General features: G+C 54.4%; 3 protein-coding genes across 14 annotated transcripts; 1 reads left to right on the top strand and 2 right to left on the bottom strand.

The window, feature by feature from the left end:
* Positions 1-686: 686 nt before the first annotated feature.
* Positions 687-13,909, bottom strand: KAT8 (lysine acetyltransferase 8). Of its 9 annotated transcripts, none has more exons than XM_023746887.1 (13): positions 13,332-13,909; positions 11,979-12,053; positions 11,726-11,901; positions 7,942-7,995; positions 7,691-7,855; positions 6,890-6,979; positions 5,271-5,411; positions 5,083-5,198; positions 4,834-5,007; positions 4,504-4,706; positions 4,015-4,338; positions 2,058-2,237; positions 687-1,711 (listed from the first exon to the last, which is right to left on the bottom strand). In XM_023746887.1, the coding sequence occupies exons 1-11, from the start codon at positions 13,630-13,632 to the stop codon at positions 4,187-4,189; spliced, it is 1,647 nt and encodes a 548-aa protein (XP_023602655.1). In that variant the 5' UTR covers positions 13,633-13,909; the 3' UTR covers positions 687-1,711; positions 2,058-2,237; positions 4,015-4,186. The 9 variants fall into 9 exon arrangements, with proteins under 9 accessions (XP_023602655.1, XP_023602654.1, XP_014303541.1 ...); XM_023746886.1 differs by having other exon boundaries at positions 4,103-4,338; XM_014448055.2 differs by having other exon boundaries at positions 4,103-4,251.
* PRSS8 (serine protease 8) lies at positions 1,711-4,013 on the top strand. Its single transcript, XM_006106041.3, has 4 exons — positions 1,711-2,119; positions 2,409-2,680; positions 2,765-2,931; positions 3,044-4,013. Exons 1-4 carry the CDS (start codon positions 1,905-1,907, stop codon positions 3,347-3,349), a joined length of 960 nt encoding a protein of 319 aa, XP_006106103.1. The 5' UTR covers positions 1,711-1,904; the 3' UTR covers positions 3,350-4,013.
* Positions 11,982-20,866, bottom strand: BCKDK (branched chain ketoacid dehydrogenase kinase). Of its 4 annotated transcripts, XM_023746895.1 has the most exons (13): positions 20,757-20,866; positions 19,828-20,190; positions 19,634-19,702; positions 19,428-19,538; positions 19,078-19,125; positions 18,878-18,997; positions 18,703-18,801; positions 18,430-18,503; positions 17,960-18,088; positions 17,780-17,869; positions 16,857-17,015; positions 15,972-16,104; positions 11,982-12,053 (listed from the first exon to the last, which is right to left on the bottom strand). In XM_023746895.1, exons 2-12 carry the CDS (start codon positions 20,020-20,022, stop codon positions 15,978-15,980), a joined length of 1,221 nt encoding a protein of 406 aa, XP_023602663.1. In that variant the 5' UTR covers positions 20,023-20,190; positions 20,757-20,866; the 3' UTR covers positions 11,982-12,053; positions 15,972-15,977. The 4 variants fall into 4 exon arrangements, with proteins under 4 accessions (XP_023602663.1, XP_023602662.1, XP_006106097.1 ...); XM_023746894.1 differs by lacking the exon at positions 11,982-12,053 and having other exon boundaries at positions 15,584-16,104; XM_006106035.3 differs by lacking the exons at positions 11,982-12,053; positions 15,972-16,104 and adding an exon at positions 16,294-16,764.
* Positions 20,867-21,469: the final 603 nt, after the last annotated feature.

Raw genomic sequence — 21,469 nt, 5'->3', positions numbered from 1 at the left:
CCAAACCCCACCCGTGCATGGATTTTGTGCACCAGGCCTCTAGTTTTAAATAATACCTTGCTGGGTAGAGTAGTCTTGATTGTAGGTCCTTGCTTTTCATAACTTTGAATATTTCATGTCAGTCCCTTCTGTCCTTCAATTCCTATTCTGTTGATGATTATTTAGATTGTTTCTAGTGTCCACCGTTAGGAACATTCTCGATTCTGAACCACTCTTCCTTGGCATGTGTGCGTTTCTCTAGGCCAGTGCTTCCCAGCCTTTGCCACATCAAGGGACACCCAGAAAATCATATTTTTACTTTGGTAAATGAAGGGGCTCTGACCTCCCCAGGCCCTACCCAGCCGCCTCTGGGGCTGCAGCAGTAAGGTCTTAAACACAGTTGGGAGCTCTGTCCTAGAGTTCATTCCCAGGGGTGGCATTGGGGGTAGCAGCATCCTCAGCTCCATTCGATGTGAACAATTGTGTCAGGTTACACTCCCCACAGAGGTCTGAATTTTTGCCGACACTGGGCACTGTCAAACTTATTAATTATTTCCAATTTGGTGACTATGCTATGGTACTCTGTTGTTTTAGTTAACATTTCCTAATTTCTAGTGGGTTGAGCATCTTTTTATGTTTGTTTGTGTTTCATCGTATGGCTGCGTGAGGGGTTGGTTGGGGAGGAAGGAAGAAGAGGGGACACAGACTCAGATTCCCATGGCGTGTTTAATGAGTGCCTGACCTCTCTCTGCCAGGCTGTCTCACGCACCGTAATGTCTTAAGTCCCACAATAGCTCTGTGAGACGGGGATGGTAGCCTGAGTTCTACAGATAAAGAAACCGAAGTGCAGAGAAGTGATGTGCCCGAAGGCGCACAGCCAGTGAGTGGCACAGCCTGTAAGAGCCGGAGTTGTTTTGTGGAAACAAGCCAAAGGTCTCCTTCCGTCAAAGGCAGGTCACCAGCTCTGAGCCCCCCTCACCACTTACTGCTGTGTGCTTGGCTCACAGCTCACCTCTAAATGAAGCTGATTGAGTTTATCTCCTGGGGCTGTGTGAGCAGTCCTGAAGATAAAGGAAGTGAAAGCCCCTTCGGGGCCTCACGTAGTTTAAAGTTCCTAAATAGCAGCTATTGTCATTATTACGAGAGGAGGAGCCTGGCTGGGCAGTTTTCTCTGCTCCTGGGAAGGTGACTTTGTGAAGGGCAGCTGGGTCTTGTTCCAAACTGCTAGCCTCAGTGAGGGTAGGGTGGCCTTCAGGCTGTGGGAGCCCAGTTGTTCTGTTCCTTTGTTCACTAGCCGCATCCACAGCTCCATCTTTGGGCACTGGGGCCGTGGGAGTGCCGGGTTGTGTGGTGGAGCACAGGGAGCAGTGGTGACGAGGCAGTATCAGGGAAGCAGCCCTGGGAGCTCTGTGCACGGCCTGACTCAGGCAGCAGGTCAGGGCAGGCCAAGGAGGGGCTGCCATAGGCAAATGGAAATTTGCCGAGCAAAGTAGGGCTGAGGAAAGGAATTCTAGGTAGTGACCTTGAAGAGCGAAGTTCCATAGGTGAATAAGTGCTTCCAAGACTATGACAGGAAGTGTCCAGGTGGATGGCACTGTCATGGGAGGTCTGGGATTTATCTTAAGGGCAGTGTGAAACCAGGGAAGGATTTAAGGGGGTGTCACCTGGCCAGATTTCTCGTTTATAAAGGTCTTCAGACTTATAAGGGCTGGATTGGATAGGAGGCAAAGTCCTGGAAGGAAGGAAGGAAGGAAGGAAGCTGTAAGAGACCTGAATGAGGGAATGAGTCAAGGTGGCAAAACTGACTGTGCCTGGTAAGCAGTGAGATGGGGACAAAAGGGTGGCCGGCTTCTGTGAACTCACTTCCCAGGCTCCAAACCAGATCTCCTGGGCTTCATTGGGAGTGGCAGGGCTAAGAACAAGGTATGGGGGACCCAGAAGGGCCTGACCCCCTCCCCTTCCTCCCTCCCCGGGCAGCCTTTTGCGGTGTGGCCTCCCAAGCACGCATCACAGGTGGTAACAGTGCAACCCCTGGCCAGTGGCCCTGGCAGGTCAGCATCCTCTTTGATGGCACTCACGTGTGTGGCGGTTCTCTCGTGTCTGAGCAGTGGGTACTGTCGGCTGCCCACTGCTTTCCAAGGTACCAACTGGGTTGGGCAAGGTGGGGATGCCAAAAGTAGTCTGGAGGTCAAAGTTCAGGGATCAGTTTAGATAAGAGGTTGGGGTTCTTGGATTGGGTCTAGGGTTATCAATGAAATCTGAAAGATAAGTCAGGAATGAAGGTCAGAGGTCACAAGTCACAGGATAAAACTAGGGCACAGTTTGGGATGCAAAAAGTCCTTTGCTGGGATCAGAATCTGGGGTTGGATGCCACAGGGATCAAGGAGCCAGGACTCCTGGGTCCCAGCCTTTGTCCTCCCTGTTTGCAGGGAGCACCACAAGGATGACTACGAAGTAAAGCTAGGGGCCCACCAGCTGGACTCCTACACCCCTGCGGCCGAGGTTCGCACCGTGGAAAAGGTCATTCCCCACCCCAGCTACCGCCATGAGGGCTCCCAGGGGGACATCGCACTGCTCCGTCTCAGCAGCCCCATCACCTTCTCCCGCTACATCCGGCCCATCTGCCTCCCTGCAGCCAACGCCTCCTTCCCCAACGGCCTCCAATGCACTGTCACTGGATGGGGCCACGTGGCCCCCTCAGGTGAGGTGGGCCCTGATGTCTAGAGGCAGAAGGGAGCCTGACTCAGGGTCGGAGGCCCTGGCTAACCATCTTTTGCCCCCACAGTGAGCCTCCAGGCCCCCAGGATACTACAGCAACTTGAGGTGCCACTGATCAGTCGGGAGACATGTAACTGCTTGTACAACATCAATGCCAAGCCTAATGAGCCCCACTCTATCCAGCAGGACATGGTGTGTGCTGGCTATGTAGAGGGGGGCAAGGATGCCTGCCAGGTAAATGCAAGGGGTCCAGTGGGACGAATGAATCTGGGGAAATGAGGGCTGGCATGGGTACTCGAGGCCTGGGGCCTGGTCCTGACAGCTGTTGTATGGCTTTTCTCCTCAGGGTGATTCTGGGGGCCCACTCTCCTGCCCTGCTGGGGGCCTCTGGTACCTGGCAGGCATTGTGAGCTGGGGTGATGCCTGTGGGGCCCCCAACAGGCCTGGCGTGTACACTCTGACCTCCAGCTATGCCTCCTGGATTCACCACCATGTAGCGGAGCTCCGGCCTCAGGTGGTCCCCCCGCTCCAGGAGTCCCAGCCAGACATCAACCTCTGCAGAAACCACGTGGCCTTCAGCTCTGCTCCAGGCCAGGGTTTGCTGGGGCTCACCCTTTTGCTATCACTAGCCCTGATCCTGGGCCTCCTCTAGCCATGGTGGGAGCACTGAGCTACTCACCCTGGGGGTTGACCCTGTTTCCAGAACTGCCCTATTGTACACAAGGACAGACGCCTGTTCCCAGGAATGGACCTGGCCCCTCCCTGACACTGTTTGGGCCTGAGGCTCTAGTCACTCCTTCCTCCCAGGACCCTGTAGGAGCTCAGGGCACCATCATGACCTTTGAGTCCACACTTCTGGGTTTGTTCTTTGGGACTTTAACCCAGAGCCAGTTTTACTGCCTGTGCTACTGGCTAGAACCTCTGGCCTCCTGCTGTCCACAAGCCTATTGGTTGGGCTCCTATGGAGCTCCCAAGGAGCCTTAGCTAAGAAAATGGGCCCTGGCTCTTATGTTTCTGGAAGACTGGGCAGCTGCCCAGCTGACTGCTGCTGAAGGGCTGGCTCCCCTGCCCGACATGCTCTGCCTGATGAGCCCCATCACTTTGCCCTCCTGTTGTCTTCTGGGTTGGAGTTGCCTCTGAGCAGCATGTTTCCAAGGACACAAAAGGCCCCAATCTTGCCCCATTGGCTGCCAAGCCCCCACTGCACCCTGATTTCTGGACTCCGGAGGACTGAGCCCCCACCGGAACTGGGCTTGAGCTTGGATCTGGGGTAGAGGGTAGAAGGAGCAAGAAGGAATAAAATGTTTTGAGCATAACTGGCTGTGTGTGTGACATGCCATGAAGAACATCAGCTGTTGGCCTTTTCTTCCCGCCTCCAAAGTCCAGAGCCACCGGCAGAACTTACTTTATTTAAAAAATGATGAAACAGGCTGTACATATTTACAGGTGGGGGAAGGAGGCACAGGTCCAGCAGCAGGGGCACCGCCACTCACTTCTTGGAAAGTTTGACTTGCTTGTGCTTGGGGGGCGCCCACTTGAGGCAAAGAGAGTCCACTGTGGGGAGAAGAGACAGGAGAGGCAGGGTTGGGCCTCTGGGCCTAGGCCAGGTTTCGCCAGGTGAGAACAAGGGCAGACTTGATCCTGGGGAGGGGGCAGGGAAGCCCAGGCATGAGTAGCCTGCCCCAGGCTTTGGTCCTGGAAGCTGGTCAGACTGGTTTAGGATCATGCGACAGCAAAAGGAGCTATGGCTCCCAGTTGTCCTTACACCTACCCCCTACCACACACACGCAGGAGCCCCCCACCTACCTGTTATGGGTGGTTTCTTATACTGAGCACTTTTGAGGTGCTCCTCTACTAGCTTGGGTGTGACACAGATGACATGCTGGCCTTTCCAGTACTTGACCATGTTGAGGGACTGTAAGGTGCTGATGATGTCATTCTGAGTGATGCTGGTCATCTGGCTGCAGAAAGGGAGTGGAGCAGATGCTGGGAGAGGTCCCTTGTGGGGTCTGGCTGGGACAGCAAAAGGGGACAAGGAGACAGGATCATGGCCAATCTTAGGAGAACCCTTCTCTCTTGGAGAACTCCAGGAAGCCTCCCTCATGAGATGACAGGGCTGGGGTCCAGGGCCCTCACCTCAGGTCCTTGATGGACAGTGTGCCACGGAAGTCTCGCAGAATCTCCAGCAGGACCCAAGACCAGTAGCTGCGGTAGCTGAGCTTGCCCAGGTCGGACAGTGGCTTCTCAGGGGAGCCTACTGTGCTCTCTAGCTTGGATAGCTCATAACCTGGCAGGGGGAGACAGAAGGTCCTGAAAACCCACCCCACCCTAGTACTCTGCCTCCACCACAGGGGCCCCTTGCTGGACAGAGCGGGAGCCACTCACTGAAAGCAATGAGGAACTTTCCGTAGCCGCGGCGCTGGTAGGGAGGCAGGGTCAGGATGCAGGCCACATTGTTTCCATCTGGAGACTCCTTCTCCTGCAGGGGCGAGGTCAGGACTCTGGGGGAGCTCGGCCCCTGCTCCAGTTCATACTCACTGCCCGCCCTCAACCTCGGCTTCCCGACCCAGTACCTTTGAGAAGTAGCCGACAATGTGGGCCCCCTGCCTGTCCACCTCAGTCAAGATATAAAAGACGAAGGGCTCCACGTCGAAGTACAATGTTTTGTGGTCCAGGAAAAGCTTGGCCAGAAGACACAGGTTCTGACAGTAAATCTGAGGGGTAGGAGAGGCAGAAGACTCAGGAAGCAAGTACAATGAGCCCATTGAGGCCTGGACAGGAGCTGCCACCCTGCTCTGCAAATGCCAGGCTCCACAGAACAGCCCGTGCCAGGCCGGTGGGAAGTGCCCACTCACCAGAACAGTAGCACAGGATTTCCACAGGTAAGTGGGCATACGCAGTTCAAGCCCGTGTTATTCAAGGCTATGTCCCCAGCACCGAGCACAAGGCTAAGCATGAAGCCAAGTGCTTGTTAAACATTTGCTGAGTGGAGGGCCTCGAGCCTGACTCCGCAGCCTGCAGTCTGCCCGCTTGGCCATGCTCTTCTCAGCCTCACCTGCTGCAGGCCCAGACACCCACCCCGCTAGAGACCAACGTCAGGAGGAACAATGGGACCTTCAGGTTGGCTTCATGGCACAGATCAAGGGTCCCTCTGGTGTATGACACCTTTTATATCCACTCCCATTTGACCCAACAACTGTGTAAGCCCAGCATGGCTAGTCCCATTTACTTAAAAGAAAACTGAGGCTCTGGGAGGGGAAGTGCTTGTCTGAGACCTCCAAGCTGGCAGAGGGTAGAGCCAACAGGAATACCCATGTCTCCTACAGAGCCCTTTCTGCCACTCCCCCTGTTGCTGCTCAAGGCAGAGCAGCGGGCAAGGCTCAGTGTGGATATTCCTTCCCCAAGCAATTATCACAAGGCTGACTGAGCCACCACAGGTCACCAGTAATAACGAAGGCCCATTACTAAGCACCTACTTGGTGCCAAGTACCGTGCTAAGTATGTGACATTGCTATCTCAGTTATTCCACCAATAGCCCTATTAGGTAAATATGGTCATGACTCCCGTCGTACAGATGAGGAAACAGAACAAACAATGTTAAGTAATTTGTCTAAGGTCAGATAGGAAGTGACGGGGTCATCTGAAGCCAGGAGCCACTCATTAACTGCCCTTCCACGGGAAATGGGACATTTGGTGCAACCTTCCCAGACTGACCAGGCAAAGGCCAGGTTCTCAACAGGAAAGCAGAGCCCAATGCCCCACCCTGCCCCATTCAAGTCCGTTCACCAGGAACAAGGAACTGGGCCAGCAGAGCCACAGAGCTCTGGGCAGGAACCCTTACACAAAGCAGGTCCCTCCTGGGGAAAACCAAACACCTTTTCTTCAGGCAGAAAGAGAAAGCCTTCTAGAGACAGCCTCAGGCACGACAATCTTCACTTCAAACCTCAACTACCCCATCAGCAGAAAAGTCCTTGGGGAGAGGAGCACCAGTCCCCAAGGCTGGCACGGCAGGCCCACATGTTGACCAAGCACCGGCCACAGGCCAAGTGCCAGGCCGCATGTGACGCCTCAGGCCTCTTCCTGGTGGAGCTGCTCATCCTAAGGCTGGCCTCTGTCCTGATGACAGTGGAGGCCGTCCAGCGGTGCCAGTGCTCCCACCTCCCACACCCAGCACCGTGACCACCCAGCTCACCTTGTGGTCTTTGCCATCCACCTCGTACACAGAGATGTTGCTCTTGCGGTAGATCTCCTTTCCGGGGGGCTGCCGCCACTGACACTGGCCCTGGGGTTGATGGGAAGAGGGAGGCTCGAGACCCCGAGGTTTCCTGCCAGGTGCCCTTCATTCTGCCCCATGTGGCTTGCAGCCGATCTCTGCTTCTCGGTTTCCCTATATGTAGATCCTGAGCTCAACACTTCACCCACATCAAGTAATTCTCCACCCACCTGAGGAGACCGAGCCTAAGGCACACAGGGGCTATGAACTGGCTTGAGCAACACACAGCTGGATGGCTTGAGTCCAGGTCGGCCTGGCTCTAGAGGACTCTGGAGGGCCCTGATCCCTGGCAATGGTGTTTCCTAAACCGCATACATTTGCCTCAGATTCCACTCTTTGGGAAACATGCCGCTGCATGAATGATGAGATGACCCCCCCGGCAGCCTGCATGTACCAACACCTCCCATCTGTCACACCTTCCAGTCCCATCGCTCGGGGGCTGTGCTTACTTCTGCTTTTGCACTGAGGAACCTGGCACTGAGCTGGCTTTGATACACGTGTGCAGAAGGGCAAGGGATCCAAGGAAGGTGTACGGGCAGGGATTACCGTCCCCACCCCACAGAAGAGGAAACTGAGGTCTGGGGAGGGGCAAGCTGGCCTAAGTCACTCCAGCAAAGACACAGCCAGGCGGGAATCGGGTCTCTCCACCCACGGGCAGCTTTTCCCTGTCCTCCGCTCTGAACTTGTGGCTCTCCCAGTGCCTCGGTGTCAGCGCCTCACCAGGTGGAAGCGGTAGCTCTTCTCATACTTCATGTACTTGAGGCAGTACTCGCAGAGCCAGAGCTTGGGCTGCTTCCCATAGTCTTCGGGGAACGGTGAGAAGTACCAGGCATCGATTTCGTAGTTCCCGATGTGGATCTTGTCCACATACTTCACCTTGGTGATCTGTGGAGGGCAGTGGATGGCTCGGTTAGAGCAAGGAGAGCAGGGGAGAGGGGGAGCCCGCAGTCAGGACCCCTGCCCCTGCTTACCGCCTCGTGCTCTTTCTCCAAAGCTGCTGTTGTAGGGTCCATCTCTGCATAGGTCTGGGCAAGGAAAGAGCAGTGAACAGAGATGAATAGAAGGGAATCTCAGGCTGTCCCTCCCCTATCCCAGAACCCAGTGCTTCCCTCCTGTCTTCAGATCTCACATCCTGAACGACAATAACCATATGAATAGCTAACACGTTCTACCTGGTTCTGAAGCTGGCTTGTCCACACTCCTCTCCCACTGCACACCCACCCATATATCACAGATGTCCCTGAGTTGAGACCTTTGGCCAGATGAACAGGGCGAGGACCAGGAGCTCTGGGTAGTCCTGGGCTGGTAAGAGCTTCAGCTTTGCAGTGGGATCAGTCCAGCTCAGCCAGAGTTGTGAGAGATGAAATAATGATCTTGTCTTCCATGCTCACAGCAGGAATCGTTGCTGACTCCCCAGTGTGCCCGGACCTCTTTCCTGAACACCTGAGGAGCTGCCTGCCCATGGGACTGCTCGCAGAGGTCCCTCCCTCAGGCGTATCAGACCCCAAGTGTCCAGAAGGGAACTCATTCTTTCCTCCATGGAAACCTGTTCCCCTCCTGAATCTCCCATCTCACTGGGAGCATCAACCTCAGTCCAAATGTCTGAGACCAACAAGAGGCCTAGCTTAAGACTCCTCCCTGTCTCAGCCTGGCATTCAATTAACAGCCAAGTCCTGCCAACTCTATCTCCTTGAAATCTCTGGAATTGGTCCCTCTCCGGCATTCTCCTCTCTGTCCTATGCCATGTAGCCACTGCCACCATCTCAGATCTGGACAACTGACTAGGGCTCCTTAGGTTCCCAGCCTCCAGCCTCAGCCTCTTCAAATCTGCACTGCTATCAACCCTTCTTTTTCCAGCCTTTGTGCCTTTGCACATAAAGTTCCTTCCACCTCGAATGCCCTTCTTTATCCTATTGCTGCCAGAAAATGCTTACTCAACCTAGCAAGAGGGTGAGCCAGGTGACACATGATAAGGCAGAACTCTGTGAGCTATCACGTGTAATTACGTTGACTGGGCTCTTTCCTGTCCCTCGAGGCCCAGCATCCTTCCCATCCCCTCCAGGTGGCCGGACTGGATGCTCCCGATGCAGAATATACCCTGTCCTTTCCAAGTCAGGAACACAGAGATCTACAACAATAACCTCTAACTGCCCCACTTGGCTCCCCTATTTTCCAAGTTCTTGGAAAGCAGGGACTGAGAGTCATGTCACACTCACAGCACATCCTGTTCCTAGGCCAGACTCTGTAGGAGGAACCAAGTACAGCCTGAAAACGGAGTGGGGACCCACGGCCTATGACCTATACCAGAGTAGACAGCAGCCTGGCCCTGCAGGTGAGAAGGGAGAAAAGGAGCCAATGTTTTCCTCAGAAGGCCCTTCCACAAAGCACCCGGGCTGTCTGGCCTCTCATCGACAGCACTCACTCCTGTTTCAGAGAGAAGTAAACAGGCAGGGAGAGGTGAGGTCACTCGCCCTGGGGATGACCTAGCTGCCATTATTCCAAGTGCCACGCACTCCACAGGCATGATTTCCTTCAGTCCCCACAATAAGCCTGAGACACGGTTGCTCATTATCCGCACTGCACAAAAGAGGAAACTGAGGCACAAAGAGGTGAGGTCACTTGCCGTCACAGAAAAGGTACTCAGCACAATTGGGCATAGGCCCTGGTCCAACTCCCGAGTCTAATCCCTGCAAAGATGGGAGAAGAAAGATTTCCTCATTTTCTTCCTCAAACGTCTCAGCTCTCACAAAGCACAATCCTCTTCTGCAAATCATTAAAGAACTACAAAAACACTGCTTTTCTTAAGTGCTGCTATTTAGAATTAAACATTAACTAGGTTCTGAAGAATCTTGCTGCCTGTGACCTCGATGATTTTTATCACCTGGCCCACTGCCGTCGCCTGGCTGAGTGCAGTGTAGAGGTGCATCTTAGAGACTTAACTGGCCAGTGCAAATTGGTTGAGGAACTGAGAACCTCAGGCCTGTGCTGTCCAATAGTGCAGCCACTAGCCACAAGTGGCTACTTCAATTGAAATTCATTAAATGAAATTTAATTCTTAGTACACTAAACACATTTCAAGTTCCCAACAGCCACATGTGGTTACTCTATTGGACAGTACAGATACAAAACTTTTCCATTTATCACAGGAAGTTCAATTGGACAGTGCTGCCTTAGTCCTTGAGGGGTCATTTTAGTTCAGGATATTTCAATTTTTATTTAATTTTTATCACAAACCACAGTAGGAAGTGCAGTTAGCGCTGTAAATAAGTTGATATTTATGCATACACATACATGTATTTGTATGTGAAATAAAAGCGTCTCAAAATAATATTTACCTTTAATAAAGTGCAATGCACTCTGATATTTTCTCTTATCCTATTTCTTTCTTCCATTTAAAAAAAATGTAAATGCTGGTCACAACCCACTGAACTAATTTGGTAATCTACTAACAGTTGTGCCCCACAGTTAGCAAAACACTGCTGCAAAGCACACGAGCACTTAGAAGAAATCGCATTAACCAAAACTAATGTCTGTGTGTCCTGAGAGCTCAATAAATCCAGTTCTCTTGCATTCCCCACGTTCCAAATCAAGAAACTGAGGCTTGGAGTGGGAGAAAGGTAACCTCCCAGGGGCAGGCTGGCTTGATGAAAAGCACCCAGGTTTTGGAAACAAGTGGCCTATTTCTAGGATGTGTCAAAGTCATGGTTAAGGATTTGTGCCCTGAAGTTGGACAGTGGCAAATCTAATTCCTGACTGGGTTCCTAAACCTATCTGTACCTCCCATATAAATGGGGATAATAATGCTTAATTCACAGGGTTGTTGTGAAACTTCAGTGAGATCATGTATTCAAACACTTAGCCTAAAACTTTGGGTCACAAGCCAATAAATGTCTGTCATTACTATTCTAACTCCAGCCCACCCTTTTACTGGCTGTGTGACCTTAGGTATGTTAGCTAACCTCTCTGAGCTTATTTCTTCATCTACAAAAAATATATACAGGGTGGGGCAAAAGTAGGTTTACAGTGGTAAGTACATGAAACAGTTTATTCTTTTATTATTGTATTATTTTCCATACAAACAACTGTAAACCTATCTTTGCCCCATCCTGTGTGTGTATAAAAGGCGAATACACAAAGTATCCCCTCCGGAGTTTGACCCGGAGACTGATCGCTCACTATGACGTGCGCTGACCACCAGGGGGCAGTGACCACCAGGGGGCAGTGCAGAGTGAAGGAAGGCCCCAGCCAGCCAGGGAGGAAGGCCCTGACGGGCCCTGATCGCTGGCCAGGCCTAGGGACCCTACCTGTGTACGAATTTCGTGCACCGGGCCTCTAGTGTGTATACACACACACACCCCTGTAGTATTAACTGTTAAGGAATAGTTGATGAGTTTATACACATAGAGTACTCGGCAGAGTTCTGGCCAATAGCAAGTGCCCAATATCATTCATTCTTTTCCTTCCCTTTGGACTTCAAGTTGGTTTGTCTAATGTGGAACAATAAACGATAAAAGACACTATCTGTGCAGGAGGCCTGAATTCCAGTCCCAGCTGTGCCATTTGCTAGCTGTGAGACTGTAGCCACGCCCCTGCCCTATCTGAACCTGTTTTCTCATCTGGGAAGAGCACATGAGAAGATAGGGAAGTCTCTGACACTTAAGCAATGGGAGCTGTTGCGGTTTTGGAACTGGCACCCAAAGGAGTTGGCAGAGGCAGCGGAGCCTCTGGGGCCCTGGGGGAGGGGAGAGCCCGGACCTTCTGTACATGGTTGATCTCATCATGCTTGCGCTTTTGGTTTCGAGTGATCTTGCGTTCAGGCTGCTCGGCCAGCTCGCTCAGGTACTTCTCCGAGTTCTTCTGCACGGCATCCTTCACGGTCTTGGTCAGTGCCAGCCGGTTCTTGTCTACCCATTCGTCTAGCCGCCGGTTAACTGTGAGGATGCGCCATGAGGGTGCTGTCCTCCCACCCCCTCCCCCCTCCCAGGCCCAGATACCCCAGGTCACTCACAGCCCACATAGTGCACATAGAATTCCTCTCGGCCCTCCTGGTCATTCACTCGAGACTGGATCACTTCAGCAGAATCTGGGAAGGAGAAAAGCTAGTGTCATCAGGAAGGCAGAGCCCGGACACCGAGAAGCTGTTTCCAGCTTCACATGGAAGCTAACCTCTCCTGTCCGCATCTGCCATTCGATGCAATCGCTGCCTGTGAGGGAGACCAGGTCAGGACTGTTATTCTTATTTTGCACTTGAGAAAACTGAGGCTTACCCAGGCTCAGATTTGAAAAGTGGTAAGAGCTAATACTTAACTGGGCTTACGCCTGACTCCAAATGCAATGCTTGGTTTACTATATTCAGCTGTTATTCAGAGGTCATGAGGCTGGCTCTGGAGTCAGACAGACTGGGTTTACATATAATCCCAGCTCCCCATTTCTCTGCTGTATTAACTGAGCAAGTTATTTTGACTTTCTGAGCCTCAGTTTCTTAACCTGTAAAACAGAGATAATAGTGCTCACCTCAGAGGGTGAGTTAATGGCTCTAAAGCTTTAAGTATAGTGACTGACAACTAGCAGACCATTCAGGAAATGAGGAAGGCAACCACTGCGTGTCTGGCCCTCTGCTTTGTTGTTGCTAGATACTGAGGACATGGCAATGAATCACAAGCAGCCTGCCCTCCAGAAGTTCCCACTGTGATGGGGACGGTACCCACAGAAAATGACAACAATGTGACACATGCGGTGGCTGAGGTACGAACGGGGCAGGCACACACAGAAGGGAATGACTCACTCTGCCTGGAGGGAGCCAGGAATAGCATCATAGGGGGATATGGTGTTAAAAGGATGAGTAGGAGCTGGGCAGGTGCGCAAGGAGAAAGGGAAGGGCATTCCAAGCAGAGGGAACAGGAGGCTAAAGGTCTTCAAAGGGTACAGTGTGGACTGGTCTGGCAATGACCTCTGCCAGGGGTGGCTAGAAACCAGAGGGCGCAAAGATGCAGGTCGTTCAACGGAATGATGAAGGACGGGGAGGGGAGGGGGAGAGCTGGGGAGGGAGGAGGTCGGTGGTCCTCTCCGCTGGTGGCTCTAGGGGACAGGTGGACGGGGAAGTCGCGGACGGGAGACCGTGAGGAAGCGAGGTTAAGAGACGGGGATGGAGCCTAAGGTCAGGCGAGGAAGGGGGTAGGCGCTTCCCAGACACAAAAACTTGGTGGCGGCCTCACCGGTGGGGTTCGGGGAAGGGCCCGAAACTCCGCGTTCTTTCCCCAGGCCCCGCCCCGACCACGCCCAGCCCTTCCGAGAACCACCCCGGCCCCGGCCCCGGCCCCGGCCCGCCCACACCGCCCCGGGCCCTGGACTCCGCCCTCACGCCAGGTGCTGTCCGGCCGCCGGCACAGGTAAGTCTCTCCGATCTCCACGGTGACTTCCGGCTCGCCGCGCGCCGGGGTCGGCGGAGAGAGGCGGCCCGGGGATGGGGCGGCCCCCTCAACCGCCGCATTCTCCCCGGGCCCGGGCTCGCCCTCCCCCGCGACCCCTGAAGTCGCGGCCGCAACCGCTGCAGCCGCCCCCGGGGCCGCCATCGCTGTGGTGGAAATGACGCCAGATGCCCGCGCCGCGGCTCCGGGGCGGCGCGCGGCGGGGGTGGAGTCTGTGACGTGGCGGCAGCTCATTGGTCCGCTGGCGTGTCGGGCCGGGACGCGCTGCCGCTCACCCGGGAGTTCCTGCCTTCCCGCCGCTGGGGTGGCTGCGCCTGGCCCGCGGAGGCCTCCCTGGTGATGAGTCAGCCGAGCTTCTTAAAGGCCCTGCGCCGAGGAAGCCGCGCCGCGCCGGCTCGAGGGGGCGCTGTTCTCGCTGTCCCCGCGGCCCGAGTTGGGGCTGGAGGCCTGACACCCACTCCTGCGCCGCCGCTTCCGCCTGCCTTAGACCGCTCACCCCTTTTTGCAGATGGAAGAAACGGCCTTGCTTGTTCAGGATGGATGCAGGATACAGGGGTGGGGAGCTGGAGGAGTGTGTCCCGGGACCGCCGATAAACCCCTCAGAATCCAGCCTTTCCAAATGGGCCAGGCCCCCCAAACCAGACGTTCCCGGAACAGCAACCAGCAGAGGCAGTGGGCATAATGGAGAGGTGGGCTTAGCGAGAGGAATCCTGGGTTCTGACCCTCCTCCGGGTAAGTTGTGCAAGTGTTCATTCTCAGAGTGTTAGGATTAAACTATATATAACTATACAAACCATATAACTAAATAGAGGTTAAACCATGTATTCATCTACCTCTCATATATATAAAGTAAGTGCACTGCACAATGCCAGGCAGGGGAGGTGCTCAATAAACATTCCTCTTGGCCACTCTCTGAATCTTCGACTTATAATTTGGCTGTTGGACTTGGAAACAATTCTAAGAGTGGTGACATGCTCAGGGCCAGAGAATGGGACTCAGGTTACAGATCAAGAAATATCTGAGTTAGGTGTTTGTGGGGGTTGGCAGTGTAAATGCTGGTAACTGGGCTTTAGGGAAATGGAGTTTGGGGGAGGGCAATGAATGCCAGGTGTCTGGCAGCATTTAAAAAAAGAAACAGGAGAAAGGAAATAAAAAATTAAAATTGTGACATCTTCTCTCACTCCCCATCTTCAACATAGTTATTCTGTCTACCCAGGGTTCTGGTGCCTCACTTTTGACTTCACCTGACATCTTCAGTTAGGGATGCTATCCCTTCTAGTTAATGATTACCATAAGCTTTGTAAATCCCTGATCAGGGTCACTCCACCAACCTCCTCACTGTTCTCCCTCCTATCCACCAACCACCAGTGGTTCTTCTAATGTGCAAATCTGACTTTTCTCCAAAACCTATCTAGAAGTTTCACCCAGATCCCCTGGAGCCTCTTTGTTGCTTATGTGTGCCAATTACATTCTGTGTGTTTTCAAACTACAGCACCAGAGGTTCTTATTTGACAGACTGCCCCTCTGGCTAAGAGAAGAGCTTTGCCTGAACTAGCTGAGGACTATTTCAGGTACCTCCCGGCCGACATTAACCAGTGTCTGTGGGGCTTAGCTCTCTTGCCTCCAACTCTGGCACAACTTACTGGCTCTGGACTTTTACCTGAGATCACATCCTTTCCTAGCCTCCTGCTCTTGCCTTTCATGCTTCCTGACTCCCTTCTGGGAGTGTTTTCTCAACAAATCACTTGGTGCAAATCTTCTCAGGTTCTGCTTCTAGGGAATCCAACCTGATGGTACATACTTTCCTAGCTTAAAACACACCCATGGACCCCTCCTTAGCTGGACAGGAGGGGTGGGGAACCTTTTTTCTGCCAAGGGCCATTTGGATACACTTAACATCATTAGTGGGCCATACAAAATTATCAACTTAAAAATTAGCCTGCACCCGGCCAGCGTGGCTCAGTGGTTAAGTGTCCACCTCTGAACCAGGAGGTCACAGTTTGATTCCCAGTCAGGGCACATGCCAGGTTCCGGCTTGATTCCCAGTGTAGGGCCTGCAAGAGGCAGCCGATTGATGATTCTCTCATTAATGTTTCTATCTCTCTCTCCCTCGCCTTTCCTTTCTGAAATCAATAAAAATATATATATTTTAAATTAGCCTGCTATATTTGCTCAAACATTTAATTAACTCACCCCCAATGCCTTGGCAGGGCCAGACCAAATGATTTTGTGGGCTTTGTACGGCCCCTGCCAGACATCCCCACCCCTGCTGTACAGTCAGAGTCCTGCAGCTGCTGCTGCCGCCTGCCTCTCCAGCCTCACCCCCTGCACTGCAGCCAGCAGACTTTCAGCCTGGCAAGTCACTGGTTTCCTGTGCCCCCTCCATTCCCCGCCTCCATCAGCAGTCCCACCAAGCCTTTCTCCTTCCCTGGCAAGATGCTCTATGGGACCCTTTCCTTTCAATCTCCCTACCAGGGCCCCATGGTCCTCTGGAGCCTGCCAGGACACAATCTTGTGTGTTCCTGTCCTTGGCAGCAACAGGCACAGGTGGTGGACGGTATTTTTAACCTTACTTGGGCTCAGGAATCAGGTGGCTCAGGAGGTTGCCCAGTCTGGTGACCTTCATCTCCAGAACCTGTGACTGCCAGGAAGGCAAGAGTCAGAAATGAAGCCTGAAGCTGGGCCAGCCTGGGCCTTCGATATTGTCTGAGAAGCAGAAACATTTGTTAAATGAAATGAATGAAAGGTCTTTGTACAAACTATCAGTCACCCTCACTCCCACCAAGTCAAAGTGCAAGAGACTTGGGGCAAATTCTGTCTGGACAGTTAAGCGCCTGGACATGAACTAGGTTGAACCCAAGGGCCCAGGGAACCTGAATGGGATCAGAAACAAGCTCACCTGCCCTCCCCACATGGGGCCCAAGAGGGCATTCAGAATGTGAACTTTAATAACAGCAGGTCAGAATGGGGTTCCCCAGGAACAAGAAAGATGAAGCCAGTGCTGGGGTCCCCACTTCCTCCCCTCCAAGGGCTGGAGGCAGGGAAACAGTGGACCCTGTTGAGGAGGGGTGATGTCCGGCTCCATAGAAGTCCATCTGCTTGGCATCGTAAGACCCAAGATGCAGCAGGGGGTGGAGCACAGTGGACCCTGTCTGGCCCAGAAGGTCCTGGCAGGGTGTGTGGCCCAGGCTGGGCAGGCGGGCAGGCCAAGGGCTGTAGGGTCAGATGCGGAAGCTTTCCTCCCGACCATCAATGTGACGGAGCCGCAGATAGACATCCGTGCCAATGCCCTGCAGAGACTGCAGCCGAAGGGAACCACCAAGGTACTCCGCGTAAGCCCGGGATGTGGGCAGCCCGAAGCCAAAGCTGGGGGAGAAGGGAGGGGACAGGACAGGAGCTTCAGAGGCTTGAGTCTCCAGGCCCCCGCACCCCTCCATCGTGGCCAAGTGGGGGCTCACCCGTGCATGGGTCCTGACTGGACACCACTGTGCATGTCCAGGTGACCGAAGAGTGGGTTGATCCGGGGGTCCTGGGTGCTGGACTCAGCTGTCGTGAAGTGGTAGTCCATAACCCGATCCAGGTCCTTGTGAGCGATTCCCCCGCCCCGGTCTGAAATCCTGGCAGGATGTGGATAATAGGAGCTTGTCTCAGCTTGGCGGGGGGCTCACTACCTCCCATGCAGACAGTGCCGTCTTGTCCCTTTTAGCCAAAGGTGGAATGTCCACCTAGAGCCTTGGGCCTTGTTTTTTATAAGCTTCATTTCTCTATCCTCGCCTCTGCCTGGGCCACTGACTGCTTATACCTTCTCACAGGATTTGGCTTTCTCAGCCCAGTGTCACCGACTGTTTACTCCGACTCTTTCCCCATTCTCGGCCCCTCAGCTGCTAAGGAAGACAAGGCCCTAGAGCAGTGATGGCGAACCTATGACACACGTGTCAGAGGTGACACGCGAACTCATTTTTGTGGTTGATTTTTCTTTGTTAAATGGCATTTAGATATATAAAATAAATACCAAAATATAAGTCTTTGTTTTACTATGGTTGCAAATATTAAAAAATTTCTATATGTGACACGGCACCAGAGTTAAGTTAGGGTTTTTCAAAATGCTGACACGCAGAGCTCAAAAGGTTCGCCATCACTGCCCTAGGGCCCTAGTTGCTAATGTCAAACTCGCCCGCATGCCTTGTTTACTTCAAGGCCCGGTTAGCCTTTGAGTTTGACGTGCTTGCCCTAGGGCCTGCACCTGGCCCCGCACTCATTCTTATCCAGCTCATGGCAATCTCAGGACCAAGTCTCAGAGTGGGGCAGGTACTGGTTTGAGCTCATACAGCAAGTCAAAAACAGTGTCGGAACAACCCCTGTCCACCCACTCAGGGCAAACCTGATGACGAGATCAATATCGTTGTTGGCGATCGTGATAACCACATCTGGGACGTTGTAGGGAGTGTCTAGGTGGCTCTCCATCGTGGCTCTATACGGGGGAAAGACCAGTGGTGGGTGTTGGTATCCCAGCCTCACCCCAGTCCCTATCTGTCGTCTTTCAACATACCAGCCAGCCCACCTCATGGCATTCTTGAGCAGCTCCGGCAGGATGTAGTCCAGGGGCATAGGGATGAAGGGGAATCGAGCAGCCACATGTCCGTTGATGCGGACGCGGGGGGCATTGCCGTACTTGTGCTCACACAGGCGTCTGTGTGTAGGAGCAAGAGTTCAGACCTAGACCAGTGGTTCTCAACTGGAGATGCTTCTTCTTCCATGCCCCCCAGGGAAATTTTGCAATTTCTAAAGACATTTTTGTTTGTTACAACTGGGAAGTACTGCTGACATCAAGTGAGCAGAGGCCAAGGATCCTTCTAAACATCCTAACAAGCACAGGACAGCCCCTCACAAAACAGAATTATCTGACCCAAAATGCTGATAGTGCCACAGTTGAGAAATCCTGCTGCAGACCATGCCCCAGGCCAGGGCTCAGACCCAAGCCTTCCCTGCCCAAAGACCCCCCAACCCCCACTTTAGCTGCTCTAGCCTCACCTGGCAAAGTCCACCCACTTTTCAATAATCTTCTTTGGCGAGAGGCGAGTGCAAATGATGCCGACAAAGTCAGGCTGTCAGGAGAAAGAAGGTCAGGACTAGCAGCTGACCTGCACCTTGACCACCAAATGCTTGCAACCTCTGGACTGCTGAAGTAGCCCCAAGCCCCTCCCCAGGCCCTCGGCCCAGGTCCCCAGTCCAAGGGGGCCCCTGGCTTAGTCCCCTCTGCCTCGCTTGACATTCCCAGGTGGGTCTCAGGTCCCAGCGCCCCACCTTGTCCTCATGCAGCGCCAGGTGATGTGTGGCCAACATGCGGATCCCAAGCCTGGAAGTCAGTGTCTTGTCCAAGAAGTAGCGAACAAGCTTCTCATCCTGTAAACAGTGGGGCCTCAATAATGCTGTGCCCTCCCCAGGCCCCCCAACAGGCCACCACTGTGCTGCCCCTGACCTCTATGTGCTTCCGGCTCTCACGTAGGCCCTCAGCTAAGAGGGTCACCACATCTTTGTGGTCGTCCAGCAGCTGACGCACCAGCTGGCAGTATTGGGCTTCCTCTGTCTGGTCCTTGATCTGCAGGCCACAGAGGCATGAGGACGGATGGTCCAGCCCTGACCTCTCAACCCCTCACCCTGCCCAGGCCCAGCCCTCACCGGAGGGAAGTCTGTCAGCTTCTGGAAGGCACGGATGTACAGCTCGTGCTGCAAGGAAAAAGTGTCGGAATTCACAAGGATGCTGTGGGCACTGGGTCGAGAACAACTTCCTATGCCATCACCCCAATTCAAGAGGTTCAAACCCCCATCATGGCCTGTCAAGCCTCCATGAACATGCAGCCTTGGCTTCTGAAGGCTGGGGTCTGGGTCCTCTGCGACCCTGAAACCTTTTGGCTGGCAAGTCTCTGCCTCTCTGGTCCCATCTCCCCACTTGCCCCTTGGGTGGTGGGCACACTGATGTCAGACCCCCGTCGACTGGGGAAACCCATGCTCCCTAGAGGCCACCTTACCACGTGCAGGATGGTGGGGTTGCAGCCAATGATGAAAGGAAGGCTGCGGAAGCCTTTGATGCGGTGAGCGATCCTCACTGGCAACTCTTGCTGCAAGTACCGGGCACTTTTCTAGTAGAAAAAAAGGAGGGAAAGCGGGGCTGAGGTCCGAGTGGCTGGGCCAGAGCTCCGGGAACCAAGAGAAAGATAAGGGGCAGGAACCTTACCAGAAGGTGGCTGCCATCCTGAGAGCGGCCTGAATAGAGCATCATGGTCGGAGTGAGGCGGACTGAGGGCTGGAGAAGGGGCAGATGGGGCTTGAGCACTGGACCCCCAACACTGCACCCCCACATCGGCCCCGCCCCTTCCCTGGACACCCACTCCACCTGGGGACCCGGACCTCGCTGCCCCAGCTGCGCACCTTCTCGGCGGCCACGTCAATGGCGGACTGGTTGTAGAAGGAGGTGACGGTCTTGGAGCGCTCCCTCGCCATCTCCACGTGGTGAGTGTCGGTGGCTGATGTGGAGAGGGCCCTGAGCAGGAGCGCAGGCCCGAGGAAGGGCCGGAGCGGCGGCCCCACACGGGGGCCACTTCCCAGCACCGACGCCAGGAGCATCGTCCTGCTCCTTTGTCGGACGGCGCGGCCACTAGTGCTAAGGACCGGCTAGATGGAGGCGACCCCCAAAAGGGGCAAGGTGTGGGTGGGCAGGGGCGCTCCTCTTGACTTCGGGGGCGAGGGCTGGTGGAGGATGCGACAAGCTCAACCCCAGGGAGCAGCTCCCATCTACTGGGACGAGGAAAGGAGAGTTGTCAGGGTCCGAATCCAGGCGACCCGCACCGTCCCTTCGCGTAGGCACCGGTGTCCGCAGACCTGGGCGATCTCCTTCGCCCTAACCCTACCCCTACCCCTCAACCACCTCCCAAGCACGGGACCTTGCCTTCCGGAGCTCCTAGTCTGCAACCCGAGGCTCTATCTGGTGGTCTAGCGCGGAGGGGGTCCTCGGGCTCGTCCCGCTCAAAAGCCTCGCCCCGGCGCCTGGGCGCCCTCCTTCAGGGGACGGAGCTACCCCTACCCCGCGCCTCCGGACCCGCCCTCCCGCCCTAACCTGCCCCGGCTGGGCCTGCGTCCGTGCGGCCCAGCGCATTGTGTGCCCGAGAGCCGGTGGCAGCGGAGCGGCGACCCCGGAGCCCCCGTCTGGGTTCCCCCTGCGCAAGTCACTTGGTTCAGCCCGGATCCCCCCCATATGGTAGATGCCAACCCCGCGTCCCGCGCACGGCCGCGGTCCCGCACAATGGCGGAGGTGGCGGGCGCGCCCTGCGGGAAGGGTCTGCGCCTGTGGCTCCACTTACCGCGGGGCCAGAGCCAGGGCCGGGGTCCGAGCGGAACGGCCCAACTGCCGCCGGGCCGGCTAGCAGAGCTGCCCTAGCCCTCTGCCGCGGTGACGTCGCGTGGGCTGTGGGCGCCCGGTGCCTCCTGGGAATTGTAGTTTGGAGCGAAGTACTCTCAACCCGGGTGCCCGCTCCTTGTGGCTATGCCCCTGCTCCCCAGCACCCAAATAAACTCCACGACTCCCTCCCCGGGGCTTCCGGCGTTATCTGCGGTCTCCGTGCGGCCCTCTGTCTCTTAGTCCGTGGTCGGCAAACTGCGGCTCGGAGCCACATGCGGCTCTTTGGCCCCTTGAGTGTGGCTCTTCCTAAGCCTTAGGTAGGAGTACCCTAATTAAGTTAATAACAATGTACCTACCTATATAGTTGAAATTTTAAAAATTTGGCTCTCAAAAGAAATTTCAATCGTTGTACTGTTGATATTTGGCTCTGTTGACTAATGAGTTTGCCGACCACTGTCTCAGTCTATGAAATGGGCTCCCTGGGAGAGAAACGGGAGAGGGCGAGAAGATCCTTAGATGTAAAGCGCAGAGACAAAACCCCTGGATTCCTTCCCTGAGGTCTGGCTTTCTCTTTCCAGCTCTTGGTTAATTTACTGGAAACCAGGCTGCCCAGTTCAAACCCCAGCTCAGCCACTTGCTGTCTGAGGCAAGTTACTTAAACTGCTCAATGCTTTA

The sequence above is a fragment of the Myotis lucifugus genome, unplaced genomic scaffold (assembly GCF_000147115.1).
Source record: "Myotis lucifugus unplaced genomic scaffold, Myoluc2.0 scaffold_753, whole genome shotgun sequence".
NCBI lineage: Eukaryota > Metazoa > Chordata > Mammalia > Chiroptera > Vespertilionidae > Myotis > Myotis lucifugus.
The sequence above is the reverse complement of the archived record's forward strand: the minus strand, read 5'-3'. Positions and strand labels throughout refer to the sequence as shown.

What these genes read in the sequence shown, in the direction of transcription:
- PRSS8 (XM_006106041.3), top strand. Translation starts at nt 1,905, where the DNA reads ATGGGGGACCCAGAAGGGCCTGACCCCCTCCCCTTCCTCCCTCCCCGG. An exon ending in GGGCCACGTGGCCCCCTCAG is followed by an intron (nt 2,681 to 2,764) that starts GTGAGGTGGGCC and finishes TTGCCCCCACAG; the next exon opens with TGAGCCTCCAGGCCCCCAGG. An exon ending in GGGGCAAGGATGCCTGCCAG is followed by an intron (nt 2,932 to 3,043) that starts GTAAATGCAAGG and finishes TTTTCTCCTCAG; the next exon opens with GGTGATTCTGGGGGCCCACT.
- KAT8 (XM_023746887.1), bottom strand. Translation starts at nt 13,632, where the DNA reads ATGAGCTGCCGCCACGTCACAGACTCCACCCCCGCCGCGCGCCGCCCC. An exon ending in AAAGTTCCTCATTGCTTTCA is followed by an intron (nt 5,008 to 5,082) that starts GTGAGTGGCTCC and finishes GTGGGTTTTCAG; the next exon opens with GACCTTCTGTCTCCCCCTGC. An exon ending in CTGTCCATCAAGGACCTGAG is followed by an intron (nt 4,707 to 4,833) that starts GTGAGGGCCCTG and finishes TGTCCCAGCCAG; the next exon opens with ACCCCACAAGGGACCTCTCC.
- BCKDK (XM_006106035.3), bottom strand. Translation starts at nt 20,022, where the DNA reads ATGCTCCTGGCGTCGGTGCTGGGAAGTGGCCCCCGTGTGGGGCCGCCG. An exon ending in AGCTGACAGACTTCCCTCCG is followed by an intron (nt 18,998 to 19,077) that starts GTGAGGGCTGGG and finishes TGTGGCCTGCAG; the next exon opens with ATCAAGGACCAGACAGAGGA. An exon ending in CAGTCAGGACCCATGCACGG is followed by an intron (nt 16,765 to 16,856) that starts GTGAGCCCCCAC and finishes CTTCTCCCCCAG; the next exon opens with CTTTGGCTTCGGGCTGCCCA.